The sequence below is a fragment of the Neoarius graeffei genome, chromosome 9 (assembly GCF_027579695.1).
Source record: "Neoarius graeffei isolate fNeoGra1 chromosome 9, fNeoGra1.pri, whole genome shotgun sequence".
NCBI classification, from domain to species: Eukaryota; Metazoa; Chordata; class Actinopteri; order Siluriformes; family Ariidae; genus Neoarius; species Neoarius graeffei.
The window spans coordinates 7,531,674-7,550,171 of NC_083577.1; the positions used below are offsets into that span (position 1 = coordinate 7,531,674).

General features: G+C 42.9%; 1 protein-coding gene across 1 annotated transcript in view; it reads left to right on the forward strand.

Moving 5' to 3' along the window:
• The window catches only part of map2 (microtubule-associated protein 2), a 349,408-nt gene that overhangs the window by 268,436 nt on the left and 62,474 nt on the right, over positions 1 to 18,498 (forward strand). The window contains exons 6-12 of the mRNA XM_060928995.1: positions 144 to 218; positions 5,130 to 5,345; positions 8,101 to 8,373; positions 9,586 to 12,311; positions 12,423 to 12,837; positions 13,205 to 13,405; positions 17,589 to 17,726. Coding sequence (XP_060784978.1) covers positions 144 to 218; positions 5,130 to 5,345; positions 8,101 to 8,373; positions 9,586 to 12,311; positions 12,423 to 12,837; positions 13,205 to 13,405; positions 17,589 to 17,726 — 4,044 coding nt within the window. The remainder of the gene's footprint in view (positions 1 to 143; positions 219 to 5,129; positions 5,346 to 8,100; positions 8,374 to 9,585; positions 12,312 to 12,422; positions 12,838 to 13,204; positions 13,406 to 17,588; positions 17,727 to 18,498) is intronic.

Consider the following 18,498-nt stretch of genomic DNA (forward strand, 5'->3'; position numbering starts at 1 on the left):
AGAGAGTTAGCACAGAGTTAGTCCTGCAGATCGGATTGCACATCCAACCTAAGCTTTGCTGTGTGGATTTGTTGTTGTTGTTTTTCTTTCTACTTATTATATCCATTTCTCATACTCTTCTTTCATTTCCTGTGTGTCTGCAGTGGAAGATTCAACCAATTTGCCACCTTCTCCACCTCCATCTCCTGCAGCTGAGCACTTTGGCCCTCTGGAGCAAGGTAGGCCCATGTCCAGTTGCTATTATGTGTGCGTGTGTGTGGAAAATGTAGTAGTGTTTGTACAAAGGTGAGTGTGAAAAACGTCTGTGGTTTGGATGTGTCTTCATCCCTGTTCACCACTGGCCCCACATGGGGGTTATTATTATTATTTTTTTACTGGAAAAGTGGCCAACACCATTTGCTGGACAGATGATGAGACACACACTTCTGATTGAGCTGGAGAGACCCATGCTAGATGAGAAATGGGCGAAGGATTGTCTTTGCCACCTCCTCCTCTTCCTTACTTCTCCTCGGCGTGTGTTAAATGCTTGGCTTGATCTTCATCATCAGATTCTTAAAGGAAATCAGACAGCCCAAATCAAAACACCATTAGAACCATTACCCCTGACTTCTATCACTATCCCTTCCTTTCTTACATACACTCTTCGTGAATCCCTCTCACCCTGCATGATGTCATTCTTCACTCTGACCCTTCGCTCTCCCCCTTAATGCCATCCTGTTGGCATTCAGGCTCATCCCACCGGTATCTTCAAGTCTAGGGAAATTTTACCTCATGCTATTCTTGCCCTCTCTTCTTGTCCTTGCATGTTATGTAGTAGGTGCTGTTAATATTGTGGGCCTGCACTCATCAGTTTCTTTGTTTGTATGTATGTTTGTTGTTTATTGTTGTTGATTTTAGTTGCATCTGCTGATTCTGCTCTGTGGTTATAATGGTGCCGTGCACAAACTCGTGGAGGCGTACGCAGTACTCAGCTTGTTTACCGCTTCCATTAGATGAACTGATGCTTAAAACAAGCTCAGCTCCTGTAAGCCATTTAATTCAAGCATTGCACAAGCTTTACTAGTGTTATACATAATCATGCTGATGACTTCTATAATGTTGTCTTCAAAGATAGATATACAATAATACAAAGGACACTAATGCTTGTGATACACTGACAACACTTTAAGACAGCATTGCCAGCTGTAACATAAGTTAGACAGGGGAAGCCATGGCCTAATGGTTAGAGAAGCAGCTTTGGGACCCAAAGGTTGCTGGTTCGATTTCCTGGCTCAGCAGAAATGGCTGAAGTGCCCTTGAGCAAGGCACCTGACCCTCAACTGCTCCCCAGGCTGCTCTGGGTTTGTTGTAGATCGCTCTGGCCTAGTCGTTATCGTGTCTGCCCCTCAACCAGGAGCTCGTGAGTTCTACTCGCGGTTGGGTCATACCAAAGACCATTATAAAAATGGTACCTACTGCCATCGGGCAATGCATGCTGCAATACAGATGCGAGTAGGGAAGTCAAACTCTCGTGGTTACCAGAAGACTAGCCCCCCACTGTAACCCTAGCTGTATAGGCGAGAGGCCAAGGGCTATGGAAATGGAAATCGGTGCTGCACCCATGCGCCTCAAAAAGACCTGGTTAGTACTGGGATAGGAGACTGCCTGGGAAGACCAGATCCTGGTGTGGAAGGGACTTTGACTTGACTTGACTCTGGATAAGAGTGTCTGCTAAATGCCTGTAATGTAATGCATTGGGTGTATTGTGTTCCAAGTCTCTTTTTTCAGGCATTTCCAATAAGAATTGTCCAGTCCCTATATGAGGTCAGAACAGGCAGTTAAAACGATAAGAAAAAGGAGTGGGAATTAGAAATACCAGTAGTACCTTGGAACCTAACAAGGCAACAAGAAAATTATAGAACTAGGAAATAATGAACTTGAGAAACAAGGATACTAACCCTTATAGGACTATGTAAAGATAACAAAACATCTGTGAAGTATATACATACAAGCTGATCAGATGTAATTAACCATTTGACAAGAGCTAGGCCCAGGGCAAATGGTTCTGGCAGATCCAAAGGAGAAAAAGAGAGATAAATGGCTAGGTTCTGTGATGCACAACAGATACAGTATTTCTCAGTCAAGTATGCTTCTTTGGTAGAATGGGTCCTTCCAGGTTGGGTCCTTCAGAGGGTAGGCAATTTAGAGAACACATAATGGAACAGTCTAGCGAGTGTGCAATTGTGCATCATTGAAAGGGTTCCAGCTTGTATGTGCACATAGAATTGTGAGTGCTTTAAGAATGCTGCGGATACACACGGGCATCCTTGAAAATTGTCTGAATGAAGGACTCTGTCCTTGATAGAATTCAAAGGATCCTAGACATCGTAAGAGTCCTTTGGTGGGATTTGATGATGTTGGCATCCTTGAAAGCCAGCTGTTAAGGATCCTTCCTTGATACTGATAAGCACCCTTAGAGTGCACTGATGGAAACACAGGCCTTGACATTCAGACATAAAGGAGGAAGATCTGACATAGATAGAGGCAGGGTCAGAAGCAGGGTCAGTGACATAAACAGCATCAAACTTGAACCAGAGTGACAAACTTAGCTGGTTGCAAAAACAGAGACTGAGATGAGAATATAGACAGAGACTGAGAGTCTGGAGCAGAGAAAAATAAAGCCTTCAGCAGAAAGAGAAACTGAGCCAAAAGCACAAACAAAGGATGAGTCTTGAGAACAGACAGAGACGAAGCTTGAAGCAAAGACAGTGACAAAAGCTAGAGCAGGTTTGGAAGAGATAGAGTTGTGGAACCTGGGAATTGGCACACAAGAAAATGAGAAACCAGAGAAGGGGACTGGCAACCTCGGAATGTTTAATTATTGTCAGTTAACTAGTAATGTGCAGTGCAGTAATGCATAGTGATGTGCAAACAGTGATCAACTGGAGTGGTAAGGTCAACAGGAACCCAACAAAAAGTTACTTTTTTCACCAGCAGTTGTTGTCCTAAGGATTCCAGTTGGTCTTGGCATAGCACCATAGTGCAACTCTTTCCAGTCAGCCTTTTATGGTACACCATATTAGACACTCATTCTAGCACCTTGGAAGACCTCTTCCAATGGATTTTTAGATATAGCTCTTTCTTGTGGGCTAGGTAGTGGGCCCACTTCACCTTTCTATTATCAAAGTTTTGTTTGTAGGACCAGGTACCATTAAACCCTTTTGGCACCTGCCAGCCTTAGCACATGCCTTGATGTGTTAACACATGCTAGACACAGTTGTGTAGTTGATGCATGCATTCCATACTGTTCCCCCAGTGCATTCTTGAATATGACAATTCCCCAAACTTTTTTTTTTTCTATTGCCATATCTAACTGGACATCAGGGCAGCAGCTTTTGTTTGGCTTCTGTACTGCCATTTGGCATGCCCACTGCACCAGAGGCAAGTGCTGAACCCAATCTTACTAGTAGAGTCCAGTTCAAGCGTTTGACCAGACCAGATCAGTGGATGCAGTGCTGTAATGTACTTTTTTTCTCAATTCTTGGTAGACCTCTGGCCAGGTTCCTTCTAGAACTGACCAAATACCTATGCCTCAGCCATCTACACAATGGTATGGTTGTGTGGTCTTTCATCTCAAATGCTTGGCAAACCATATTTTTGCACCCTGGAAAAGTTCCAGCAATGTATTTAATTAAAAAAGCTTGGGAAGTTGCGTCAAAATTTGGTAGTGTATCTTATGTTGGTAATGCTGTCTTGCTTACAGCAATGAATGCAGTGCACATTATTCTAGCTGATTTACTCTCCCACTGTTTTATGACATGGATTCTTTGTCTAACCATCACTCTAGGACCCTGGGTGGTCCCAGTCGGTAGCTTTTGAGAGGCAGTTCTTTCTTGTGGTCTTGGCAGTATTTTTACTTGGAGAAACGATTGATGCCCTGGTGATACATGACAGCCTAGCCTGTGCCTGTTGTGTTTTCTCAAATAGATCCCCAATGTGTATATTTGGTATACACATCACACTGGGGCAAATGTTGACCCCCAGTCCTTTTGGTGGTGGCTATTTGGGCAGCCAGATCTAGATGAAACATTTGATCAAGCCATATCTCAGCAGGTGTAGTGTGGTATTTCTTGGCTGACCCTTGGCCAGGTTCCCAACAGATCTTGTTGAACACCTGTGCCTCAACCATCCATGATGGTGGTGGTACTTTGCATTTGGATTGAATATACTGAGAGCCACTTAGTGAATTAGTCCATAGCTACCAAGATCAAGTGAACCCTTGATCAGTGTTAGACAGATAACCCAGTATTTAGTATCTATTACTGCCTGGTTCTGTTCCTACTGCTGGATTGGATTACGTAACCAAATACAAAGGATTATTTTCCCATCTTATGTCTAACCACAGGGTGAACCATCTTTGTTCACTCCCTGGTGGACTTCCAGCAACTTATTTATTTAGTTATTGCCTCAAAACTTGTTAGTCTATGCCTTGTTGGTAATGCTGTCTCACCTAGAGCAGTTCATACAGTGTACATTATCCCAGCTTGTTTACTCATCCATTGCTCTATGCCATGGATTCTTGAGCTAACCATTTTCATGGCTGATTTATCAAGATTTAAATTAGACCCTGTCTCAGACAATGACACGGTGCCTCCACAGCAGCTATTTCTGTTTGTGGCCATTGCGTCTTGTATCTATGTGTGTTTTTCAGTGTTGTGCGTATGTGTGCCACTTCTTCACAATCCCTTACGTAGTATCTATTCTGCATACCTATTTTCTCTTTCTATTTTTTACTGCTACGTTTCTCTTTGTCCCTGGTCTTTCTCTTCTGCTCCCTTTCTCTTCTGTCCCTTTCTTCTCCATGTTTCTCCTCTTTAGTCACTTTTTTACTCCCTCTTACTTTGGTTAACTTCTGTCATTTTCAGGTCACCTTTTGTCACTCTTTCTTCCTCTTCTGCGATCTCTTTCAATGCCTTCCATCTTCCTTTCTTTCAATTCTTCTCTCTTCCCATCATGCTCAATTGCTTCCCAACTTTCAAATTGTCCACCCTTCTGTTCACCCTTTTCTGTCTCCTCTATATCCCCCCTTTCTCTGTCTCTCTCTGTGTCCAGATTTCCCTGCATTTCCTTCTCCTTGTGTCTGTTTGTAGATGTAGGGGATGAGGAGGAGGCTGGGCCTCTCTGCCGCTTCCAAAATTCTCGGGAGAGGTGCAAGTTCCTCGCCCCCTCCATCTCAGTTTCAGTGCCCGAGGATGAACCCTACTACTCTGACGAGGAGTACTATGACCACCCCTTATTCAGCCCTGAGTGGACACTCTCGGGCTCACGCCCTTCAGGGCAGGCCGCTGCCTTTAGCCAGATTGAAGGTGAACCGCGCATGGTTCCTCTCCACCATCCTCCCACATTCTCTTCCTTTCTTTCTCTGCCTTTCCTGTCTTCAAATCTCTTCAGTCATGTTTATCCAAATCTTGGTCATCCTTCTCTCTCTCTCTCTCTCTCTCTCTCTCTGGTCTCTTTCTCTTGTCTGCCACCTTCCCTTCTGTCTTTTGTCTCTGTTGTGTTGTGCACGCTCTGTCTGTGGAGCGTTCCCTATCCTCGGTGTGCCCTTTCTTTTGTCTCTGTGCATTTTTTGGGACATTTCATTCTAAGTCGTTTGGTTCCCAGCCCAGGTTTTCCTTTTATGGCTAGTTTCTTTTATAAGTGTTGCCCATATGAAAAACGTCATATTGTAAAACAACCCCGTACACCCACACACTCACTGCCTTAGTGACACCACTCGTGTATCTCATTTTAATAAAACTTGCTCCAACTGTGAGCCAAACGGCTTACCACATCAGCAGGTCAGTCCAGCATGGTGTGAATTTTTTTGTTCTTTGCCTGTTTTGTGGGTCTGCTTTTGTGTCTGTCTGATTGTCTGTTTCTCCATCACCTGGTCTATGCTCATGTGTCCATTGCCCCACCCCATCACCAAGCCAATCCCATTCCCCCTGCTGATGTACACATGCTGTAGATCACAGGAAGACTTTCAGCTCTTCTACTTTTGGCACACACACACACACACACACACACACACACACACACACACACACACACACACATTTTCTATTACTGCAATGCATCAGTTAATAAAGACAGGGCATGCTTTGTCAGTTCTTGTTAGTGTCTTGGCTGAATGAAGGACCGTATATTAGAGATTAAATTCCATGTCTTTTTGCTCCGATATTTCTTCATCTGTCTCTAACTGACTGTGGCATTCTGCTGAGACTTGACCTTGTGTGCCCTGTGCTACCAGACTCCAAGGAGGCTGGAGGCTGTCATTCACTCTGACAGCTAGCACATTATTATACCCCTCCTTCATTTTTTTCATTAGGATCTTTAGGTTGCATCCGAATGCTAATAAAACATGCCAAGCTGTCACAGATATGAACTAGCGCTAAAGGATTATTGCTTTCTCTTTACTCGCATACACACTGAAGGTTTTAATATCAGTTTTTTTCATACTTTTTCATAGTGGTGCTTAATGAAATGGTTAATAGACACAGATTTATGATAAATGCCATTGATTACTAATGCTGCAGTGCTACATGGGAAAGAATTAGTGTGTGACTCAAAAGATCTTATACAGCTTTCTTCATATACAGGTCAATATCAGCTCTGATTCATTCCAGCACACCAGCACATTCAAAATTGAGTAGATTCTCCATGTTGCATTGTTTACAGATTTTGCAAGTTATATCCCAAATCTCTCTACTGTGATGGACAAATGAATGACGTTCCCTTAAAGTCCAACTCAGTGGAGTTCAGGATGTCATGGTTATCCTAAAACTAGTTCTGAGTGCTGACAGCAATCACCATAAATTATAAGATATTGTGCATTTTGATGGGGCTAATAATGTTCTTTACCAATCGATTTGTGTGGTTTATTCCTTTCTTCAGATCCTTCCTGTCAATTTGTTCCCAAAGTATCACTAAATGTTTCGCATGAAATGTGTTTGAAGGTCTTATGTAAAACCCATGGTACCACTGGTTGTGAACTAAATAACTATGTACGCCGATCAGCCATAACACGATGACCACTGACATGTGAAGTGAATAACATTGATTGATTATCTCATTACAATGGCACCTGTCAAGGGGTGGGATATATTAGGCAGCAAGAGAACAGTCAGTTCTTGAAGTTGATGTGTTGGAAGCAGGAAAAATGGGCAAGCGTAAGGATCTGAGCAACTTTGACAAGGGCCAAATTACGATGGCTAGATGACTGGGTCTGAGCATCTCCAAAATGGCACATCTTGCGGGGTGTTTCCGGTATGCAGTGGTTAGTACCTACCAAAAATGGTCCAAGGATCCAAAGGACAACCGGTGAACCGGTGACAGGGTCATGGGTGTCGAAGGCTCATTGATTTGCATGGGGCACAAAGGCTAGCCCATGTGGTCCAGTCCCACAGAAGAACTACTGTAGCACAAACTGCTGAAAAAGTTAATGCTAATGGCCCTTGTTAAAGTCACTCAGATCCTTATGCTTGCCCATTTTTCCTGCTTCCAACACATCAACTTCAAGAACTCGCTTCTCTTGCTGTATGTATCCCACCCCATGACAGGTGCCATTGTAATGAGATAATCAATGTTATTCACTTCACCTGTCAGTGGTTATAATGTTATGGTTGATCGGTGTATATTTTACAGTGGGATGCAATGAATTGGATCACGGTGTAGATATATTGTCTTGACAGTGCACACTATGCACTTTGTTGTTTCATAGTGGTTTGAAATATGAGATTTTTTTTTCTTGACTCTGATTAGAGGTTATTCATACAGTACCAATTTTGAGTAAGTGTATCCAAACTTTTGACTGGTACTGTCCATTTGGTGATAGCATATATAAATGCCCTAATTAAACAGAAATGTTATTGGGTGTGTAAGAACGATCTATATTTTTCAAACTCTGAAACAGAAGGAAAACCCTTCCACATCCATACTGAAACAGTACACATGCAACATTTTTGATGTGACTTCATTCCCATCCCAGAGCTGAAAGTGTCCCATTTCCTCCAACCCCTGTAACCCAAGTCTGTGTTGTCCGTAGTCTTGATGTTTCCACTTGTCCCCTTCTTTATTAAGAAGAAGAGACCATAGAGGCTCTCTCCGCAGCAGAGGAAGATGAGAACATTGCAGCAGCAGCAGCTTTAGAGGAGCAGGAGGAAGAGGAGGAGCAGTGGAGTGGGGAGGAGCCTGAGCAAGAACCCATATCCAAGCTCTTAGAGCAGGCAGAGGTGGTAGTCGGGGGCCAGACTTTGCCCTATCTGCAGGCTGAGGACCAAGCACTTACTGCTGGCCCTGGAGCTCCTAATGGGAGCACTGAGGAAACAGGGAGGGGCGAGTGCCCTGAGAAAGGTGTGTCCTCCCTTCTCTGTGGCCTGCATGTTTTTTTTTTCATGCTTTCCAAAAAAGAAAAGCTAATGCATTATGACAGCTATGAGCTAAGGGAATGTGGAAGAATGGCTCGAAATTGTCCTCTTCTCTGCTGATGCTGCAAGGCAACACAGGCTTGATGGTGACCCGCTTCTGTGGCCAGAGCTGTGTTTGTTTATCATTTTCTTACTTTTGTTCTCTTTCTTCTCGTTATCGAATTGCCGTCATCAGTACAGGTGCTACCTTCTTCTTTTGGTGAAGCTTTCATGGAAGCATATTGCTTTATCTTATGTTGTTAGTATTGCTGCCAGGCTGACCTTTTCTCCCATCGACCCATGAAGTGTAATCCATTGCTTGGTGTCTTTTTTGCCAGCTACATTGCCAGTGTATTTTTTTTGTTTGTTTTTACTGCATGCTGTGATGAATCACTTGTTTCATTAAGTTTATGATTCTGTTCAAATTTAAATTCCTATCATTTTGGTTTGCTTTATCAAGAGTTTGTGTATTATTTTAAACAGATGTCTGCTTTTAATTTATTGCAGTTTATTGCACAGTCATGTCATTTGTTTTGCTGTGAAATTTACCCATGCCTGATTTTTTTTTTCATGTATCATTTGTTCACCTCATGGTTTACCTGTAAACCACGGAAAAAAAAATGTAAGACTTGGTCTACTGATGTGCTGTACAATAAATATAACATTCATAAAAACAAACTGGGAAAAATATTGAGCTTACACTCAATATTATACGTCTTTTTATATTGCCTGAGTGGATACTGCATTAAAAACTCACTCTATCAATTGTAATAACTTTTAACACTGTAATGTATTTGGGAATCTGAGTCCAGAATTTTTAAATGTAGCGTTCATTTCTAATGAGGGTATTTAAATAGTTTTTACCGAAGATTATTAAATCCAACTTATCTGTGATGTACAGATGAGGTGTTCTTGGATATTTCATCCCCATTGTGTGGATCTCATCCATCCAACATTTTTGCATGTTGGTCTGCTAACATCCATGTCTTCACCTTGTTCATCACTGAATTGGTATGTGCTCTTTTGTTCCATCTGAGACTCTGTATGCTGTGACAATTGCTGGGCTTTGCCTGTCTTTGTGGTGGTTGACCTGGCAATTCCTTGAGCCCAGAGCTATAAGTTATGAAACACAACCAGATCACTTAAGATTTGCTTTCAGCCGTGAAGATGGATGCTGAAAAGCCATGTGGTGAGAGGACTGCGCCAGTCAGCATGGATTTCACTCAGTCAGAGGTGCACCCAGAGGATCTCACCTCTTACCAGAGTGTTGTTCCTGGCAAAGAAATTCCAGATGCATCATTACCCAGCCTAAGTGACACGGATGCTTTTGCTGTTCCCCCAAATGGTCAGACCCATGCCAAAGAGCCCACAGTGAATCCTGGTCAAAAGCCTGTCTCACCATTCAACATTGAGACACAAGCTTCTACAGATGTAGTTTCTTCAGACTCAAGTATGTCTCAAACACAGGGGAAGCAATTACTAGAATCCACATCTACTGGAGACAAGCAGATAGATGTTACAGTAAGTGCCAAAAGTCCAGAAGTGCCTGGAAAAGAGTCTGCTAGCTTAGAAAAACAGGAAGAAGAAATTATGGACAAGTCTGGAATGTCTGCTTATTTTGAAACAACAACACTGAAATCGGAGGAGATGAGGGGACAAGGTGAAGGTTATTATGAGCTTAGTACTGCATCAGATGAGACTAAGTCTGCCTCTGCCATTTCCTCAGTTCCAGAAATTAGCTACAGTACCCTGGCTCAATCCCAGTCTGTCGATGAAAAACAGGAAAGTCAAAAGGGTATTGAAGAGCAACAAAAGGTCATCCCGTCATCTGAAAAAAGGGATGATTGCAGGCTCTCTCCTGGAAAGTTGGCCTTGGAACAAAGAAGTTATTCCCTGAATATCACCATTGGAGCTATGGACCAGAGTGGAGGACAAGGACAACCCAGAAACTTCTCCCCATTAGCAACTGACATCATGTCTTATACCAGTGGAAGCCTTGATGAACCTGCTGACTACCTTCCCATCACAACACCATTAGTGGAGAAACCCCCCTCTTTCCCACCACTAATACTGGAGACATCAGCATCTGTCACCACTCCATCAGCTTCTCCACCCCATGACACAGCAACTGATATCAAGACACCAAGTCCACAGCCTGAATCCCCAGAGTCTCCCTTACCTAATAGGTTCAACTATAAGAATGGTGCTGTGATGGCACAAGATCTGCCTGAAATGCTAGACTTGGCAGGTACCCGTACAAGACTAATGTCCGATAACGCTGATCCTGAGATTATAAGAAGGAAATCAGTCCCTGCTGACATGCCAACCCTTGTGAGTGACTCCTTAGCCCATTTGTTTCAGGGTCAGCGAGTTGCAAAAAGTGAAACTCAATTGGAAGAACATGGATACTGTGTTTTTAGTGAATACTCTGGTCCCATGCCATCTCCGGCAGATGTTCACAGTCCACTGGATTCTCCACCAACACAAATTTTCAACAGAATGATATCAGAGGAGAAAGAGACAATTCCAGCTGCAAGTGGACAGGAACGCCCATCATCTCAAGTTCTAAAAGAAGACATTCCCCCAGACACAGAGGAAGAAAAGGATGCAAGAGAAAAACCGTGCAAGAAAAATGGTGCTGAGGTAGAACAGCCAAACCAACAAGTTGAAACTTTAGCCACTCCAACTGTTACTGTTACTTTGGAAGGAGTGAAGACTGATCTTGATGCAGAGGCCAAACTTGCAGCAGAAAAGGAGGCTGAAATAGCTGATTATGAGAGGCAAATTCGCAAGCTAGAAATGGAAGACAGACCTTTAAGTGTTGAGGAGGAGAGGGAGCTACAGGAGCTACGAGAGAAAGTGAAGAATAAGCCAGATTTAGTGCACCAGGAAGCCTATGAGGAGGTAGATGCTGAGGATGTTTACCAGCTCACTGGAGTTGCCAAGGACAGGATTGCTAGACCAATAAGACCATCGCCAACATCATCAGTGGAGAGTGCTACTGAGGAAGAAAAAGTGCATGTTGATACAGAGAAACTTAAACCAGCACAAGATGGTCAGAAAGCAGAGCCTGTGAAATTGTCTCCTGTTGACTCTGTTGAGAAACCCAGTAAAGATGATAAAATCCTAGACCAACCTGGCAAGGAGAAGGAGACTGTTGAAGAAAAACCACAGTTGGAAGCTGCAAAGGCAGAGGATGTTTCTGTCTCCACTTCAGTGGTACAAAGTGCAGAAGAAGAAATAGAACTAGCTGAAGAACCTAAGGAGTGCATTCAGGAAGAAATAGCAGACAAGCCTTTAGATTTGCCAAATGTGCCTGAGATACCAGAGAAGGTTGAACCACAAAAGACTGAAATGGTTAAATCTGAAGTAAAGCAGAGTGAAACAGTTGAAGCAGAGCTTGTTAAGAAAGATGAAGTGCCTGACGTTGTAGGAAAATATGTAGAGCCTAAAGGTCTCGAGAAAGATGAAGAGCCCAAAGATGTTGAGAAACATGAAGAGCCCAAAGGTGTTGAGAAAGGTGAAGAGCGCAAAATTGTTGAGGAACATGAAGAGCTCAAGGTTGTTGAGAAAGATGAGAAGCCCACAGTTGTTGAGAAGGAGGAAGAACCAACAGTTGTTGAGATGGTTGAAGGGCCAAAAGTTGTTGAGAAAGATGAAGAGCATAAAGTTGCTGAGAAAGATGACGGGCCAAAAGTTGTTGAGAAAGATGAAAAGCCAAAAGTTGTTGAGAAAGATGAAGAGGACAAAGTTGCTGAGAAAGATGAAGTGCCCAAAGGTGTTGAGAAAGATGAAGAGCGCAAAATTGTTGAGGAACATGAAGAGCTCAAAGTTGTTGAGAAAGATGAAGCGCCCAGAGTTGTTGAGAAAACTGAAGAACCGAAAGTTGTTACAAAAGACGAAGAGCCTGAAGTTGTTGAGGAATGTGAAGAAACTGTTGTGAAAGATGAAGTGACTGGAGTTATTATGAAAGATGCAGAGAAAGAACATGACAAGTTGGAAGGGGTAGGGGCAGGAGCAGGGGCAGCAGTACAAGAAACCATAGAGCCCCGAGCTGCTATTGAGTCAGTTGTAACAGTGGAAGATGACTTTATCACTGTGGTGCAGACCATTGATGAACGAGAGGGACCTGGGCACAGTGTCCGGTTCTCCACTCCTCCTGAAGAAGAACCACCTCAAATGCTTCAAGATGAAGAAGAGGAAGAAGATTCTATTGAAATGGCACAAGAAGCAGAGATGGAGGCTGCTAGCCTGGAGGAAGTCCAGGATGTTCCAGAAGCTGTACAGGCCCCTGTGTGTCCGCCAAAGGAGGTCCCAGAGAGCGAGGGTCCGACTGAGAGCTATGATGACTACAAGGATGAGACCACCATTGATGACTCCATCTTAGACAGCTCATGGGTGGACACTCAAGGTGATGCAATGATTCATTTCTCACTTAAGAAAAATACTTTATTTATTGACATTTAGATTATGGTTTTTAGTATAATGGAGCTGTATAACTAAATTCAGTTAGTTATTTATAATTATACCACAGCACTGCTGAATGCTTGATTCTGATTGGTCAGAAAGTGTTGTTTAATTTCTTATAATAGTGGCTCTGACAGTACATCTGGCTGCAAAGTTTATAATAATTGATATGCTTGTACTGATATGTTACCTGTTGTAACAGCTTGCTCTGGTAGAAGAAATATTATAGGAGCAAAAATGTCCTTGTACTAATGCGGTCATCATACTAGCATCATTTGTCATACAAGTTTCACCTTCTATACATACTGCAGATGACGATAAGAGCATGGCCACAGAGCAAATTGAGCCTCTTCCAAGAATGGCAAGCCCTGCCAAGAAACCATCGACTGAGAAGCAGCTCAAACAGAAGGCTAAAGCAGGCAGAGCCAAAGGCCGAGTTTCCACTCCGGAACGCAAACCCATCTGGAAAGATCCAGGACTGGTCCAGAAAGATGAGCTGAAGAAGAAAAAAGGTTGCTGATGCAAATGTGACTCTACATGTTGCAAAATGTGTCTAAAATATTTGATCACTTGATTTTTTGTTACCGTTTATAAAATATTCCTGTAACTTCCTGTAAATGTGTGCCAAGAATTAATGCTGATTTAATTTAAGCTGCTGATTTAATTTAAGCTACTGATTTTGCTGTAACATACTGCATTTATTAGCAAAGCTTCTTGTAAAAGTCTGCTGCTTAAACGGATGCTCCAGCAGATTGATTTTCAAACTTATTTTATGTAAAATTAGTCATAGGTTTCAGTTATCTAATTTTCGTTTTCGGAGACCAAATAGTTTTTGAGAAAAATGCATTTTTTTTAGAATACCAGATGGGCTTCCTGTGGTAGTGGCATATGCGATAACGTCAGGTAGTGGTCGCTTGCAACAGCTTCAGTCGCCTCAGTGTGTTTTTCGTACGAAATCTCTCCTGAGTTTACGTTTTAGTATGACTTTACCATTCCAATTTGAACCAGAATATCATGAAGATGAAATAGTGGATTACAAGAGTGATTCCAGTGGAGAAAATAACAACAAAACAGAGCTGAACTCCGAAGATAGAGCATCCAAAGAAGTTTCAGCATGGTGTTGTGTCCAACAAATACTCAGTCATTCCCTTATATAGAGTATAGTAGACCATACCTGAAGCTCAATTGAATGTTCCGTCTCTTGAACCGTCAGTAATTGTTCTTCAACATCAATGTTCTCTTTGTGTAACGCAGCTGTGACAAACCAGACGCTCGTGGATTAAAAATAAACTCGGCAGCGGGTAGGAATAAGGTTTCGTGATTTGATTTAACCCACGATAGTCAATGCAGGGCCTAAGTCCCCCATCTTTCTTGTTGACAAAAAAAGAACCCTGCAGCTGCGGGGGAAGTAGAAGGACGGATGAAACCCTGTTGTTAGGCCTCCTGAATGTACTCCTCCATAGCTCTCTCCTCTGCCTGAGTACAGTAAGTGGGTAAATCCTAGATTTAGATGGGAAAGCATCATGTAGTAACTCAATGGAACAGTCATGTTCTCTGTGAGGGGGAAGTTTGGTAGCACTTTTCTTACTAAATACTTCTAACAGGTCACTGTATTCGGGGGGCATGGAAACTATGGCATTGTCGTTGGGGCTTTCTATAGTCGTAGACGACACCTGGGATGTGGGAAGCGTGAGACAATGATCATAACAGTAACTGGACCACAAGAGTATTTCTTTGTCAGGCCAGGAGATGATGGGGTTACGTTTTCTGAGCCAGGGCAAACCTAAAATAATGGCATACTCACAAGTATTCAGTACAAAAAAACAAACCTCTTCAGAATGCAAAGCACTGACAGTCATAGTAATGGGTTTCGTGACCCGGTTAACAAGTCCTTCTCCCACGGGATCTCCATCGATGGCAGTCAATCTCAGTGGCACCTCCAGTGGCTCCACAGGAATCTGGAGTTGTTCCACCAGCTCGGCGTGGATAAAGTCCCCCTCAGCTCCGGCCTCAATTAATGCTGAAAACACACAGACAGACTGAGGGCAGTTAACTGCCACAGGCAGGAGGAAGGACTTGGAGACCAACCCCTTAGTTGGCTTTCCTGGGGTCGGTCCCAAAGTACTGTGTCGGCGGATTTGACAGTCACATAGAAGGTGACCCTCAGCTCCGCAATAGAGAGACAGCCCCTCAGGGAGACGTTGTTGCTTCTCCTCTGCAGACAAACGGAATGAGTCACACTGCATGGGTTTGGGGGATTCTGGCTCCTTATGAGTCCGGGTCAGCGATGGACACGGGCGACGAGGAGTCAGTGCAGCAGCTGGAGCCATAGGGGATTTACGCAGACCTCTCCCATGCTTCAGTTGGTCTAGGCGAATGGCTAGGGAAATCAGCTTCTCTAGTGAAAGGCCGTCGTCCTTGCATGTCATTTCCGCTAGTATGTCGGAGTTCAAACCATTGCGAAATGTAACCAGTAATGCCGGCTCATTCCAACCACGCCCAGCCACAAGAGTGGGAAATTCCAAAGCGTAGTCAGACACTGAGCGATTACCCTGACGTAAACGGGTGAGTAATTCCCCTTGAGAGCGACCCTCATTGGCATGATTGAAAACTGCTTTAAATTCTTTAATGAAATTGTCATAAGTGTCGGACTGGACTATGGGCCAGACTGCGGTAGCCCAATCTAAGGCGACAAATCATAAAAGAAATACGAGCCTTGTCCGAGCTCGAGGGGGAATTCGCAAAAAATATTGAACATTGTAACAAAAACCCTTTACACTGATTAGGTGAGCCATCAAATGTATCTGGTTTGCTGACAACAAACGGACTGGAAGCTGCCGTGGGGGGAGCAGCCTGGTTAGTGACCATAGGCGCGCCGGGGAGGCTGAGTCGTTGGAGTTGGGTAGTAATTTCTTTCATGCTTTCAATGATCTGCATTAATTGTTTTTACTGCTCACCCTGCTGCTGCGTAAGATTCTGTATGGACTGAGTCACGGAGTCAAAACGCTGGTGACGTTGTCCAAGCATTTGTCCTTGGCTGCTAAGCGCCACCTGTAGCTCTGTGCAATCCGCCGTCTGCATGTCGGCACAGTATTCTGTAACGTGGCTGTGACAAACTAGACGCTCATGGATTAAAAATAAACTCAATGCTTTAATGAACACAGTGAGAGAAGACAATGTACAAAGCCAGGCCAGGTCAATACCGAGAAATCTAACACAATAACAAGGGCTAGACAAATCGTGGTCAGGAAACGGGCAATAGTCCAAGAACCAGGAATCAGAAAAACACAGGCAAGATAAACACAAGGGCTAGGCAAATCGGAGTCGAAAAACAGGCGAGGATCGAGAAACCAGGAAGCGAGAGAGACGAGCAACCAAACATAAGGATTAGGCGAAACGGGAAGAAACCGGAAGGCAAAAGGGGTCATACACAGGAATGCAATCAGAAACAGAAATGCTCAGTAGGCTCACGAAAATGTGGAGGCAATACTGTGCAAAGGGTAAAACAAACAGAGGGATATAAATACAGATATAAACAAAGAGACCTGGCGACTTGTCCAGGGTGTACCCCGCCTTTCGCCCGTAGTCAGCTAGGATAGGCTCCAGCTTGCCTGCGACCCTGTAGAAGGATAAAGCGGCTACAGATAATGAGATGAGATGAGATAAACAAAGAGGTACAGGTGATGATGATTAGAACTCGGGGGAGCCACTCCTAGGAAGTGGCTCTGGGTTGGGTGATGGAGTGCATGTGGTAGTGACAGGTGTGTGAGGGGGATTGTGGGAAGTGGAGTCCTGAGTGTTAGGTGAGCCCGGCGTGACACTTTGACACCTGTATTTTCTTCCAATATACAATGAAGAAGCTACAAGACATCGGAATACTGATTACAATTCACCAGGTAAGACACCGATAATATACCACAAAGAATCATGGTAGAGCAAAGTCGAAACTAAAAAATAACTAACAAAGTCGAAATCGGTGGACTTTTGGAGTTGAATGATGGTCAAATATTGTTGGCACGGCATCATCTTTTAGCTTTCTTTTAATTCTAGAAGTCCCCATTAATATTGCTTTTAATTCCATTGAATCATCGAAACAGGATGATTGAAAATGTTCAGAACATAAGTAGGGCACCGCAGGCAGGTTGTTTTGAGGCCTTCCGATGGCGTGAATCCATTTCTTGCGAATAATTGGGTGACTCTGACCAGGTAAATGGTGAAAAGATATTTTCTCATCTTTCTTTTTGGCATCATTGTGGTATTTATATGCTATACAATGAGGCATACTTCTTTAAAAACTGATAATTTCGTTAAAAATACTTGTAAAACTAGAAAAACTACGATGTAAAAGGAGAATATAAACAGCTGAGTTGCTCCAAGCGACCTCTACCTGACGTCATCGCGTACATCACTACCACAGGAAGCCCATCCGATATTCTAAAAAAAAAAAAAAACATTTTTCTTGAAAACTATTTGGTCTCCGAAAATGAAACTTAGATTTTTTAAATCTACAACTAATTTTACATAAAATTAATTTGAAAATCAATCCACTGGAGGATCCCTTTAAATGCTGGTTGGCTTGTGCCCACATGGTGCAAGCTACATGGATATTTTGTATTTTGCTGAATATCTGTATCATTTTAAAACCCCATGAACTGAATCCTCGAGTTTCCCTGATTCTGTGTTTCCCTCTTGTAGCTGTGATTAAGAAGGTTGAGGTCACAAAAAAATCTGAAAATCAGAGCCGCTCTCCCTCCAGGAAGAGTGTTTTAAAGGCCGCCGTAAGGCACCCTAGAGCTACCCAACATCACATCTGTGCTAAGCGGAAACCCACAGGTGATCACACAATCACAGGGAGACGGTCGCAATGTGGCTGGCAAATACACGAGCATGTCACGTTCAACTTGGTGTTGTTGTTTTTTTGTTTTTTTTTCCATTATTATTATTATTATTATTATTATTATTGGTATTTTTTTCCATTTATTTTGTCATGGTGCTTATTGGTGTTTTTGTGTTTTTCAGTGAAATTGTACTTTTAAGTTTCTTTTGAAATGCGCTTTTTCAACACTTGCTTAGTATCTCTTATTTCTGCGCTTTTTTTTTTTTGGCTTGTGTCCTTGTTCTTGTGCTTATTTTGTAAACTAACTCTAACATCATTTCCTGAATGAGTGTGTCTGTGTGTCTACTGTGTGAATTTTCGTTGTGTTAAGATTTGTATGACGGAACATTACAAAATATTGCCTTCTGTTTATGTAACAAACCTGGATGAAGTGTCTCTCAGATACAGAACATATACGGTGGTTGCTAGGCAACTGATTGAGTAGGAGACAACTTGGCCTTGAGAGAGAGAGAGAGAGAGAGAGAGAGAATGAAAGACATGAAAGTAATCAGAGAGAAAGAGACAGACAGACAGACAGGATGAAAGACATGAAAGTAATCAGACAGACAGACAGAATGAAAGACATGAAAGTAATCAGAGAGAGAGAGAATGAAAGACATGAAAATAATGAGAGAGAGAGAGACAGACAGACAGACAGACAGGATGAAAGACATGAAAGTAATCAGAGAGAGAGAGAGAGAATGAAAGACATGAAAATAATGAGAGAGA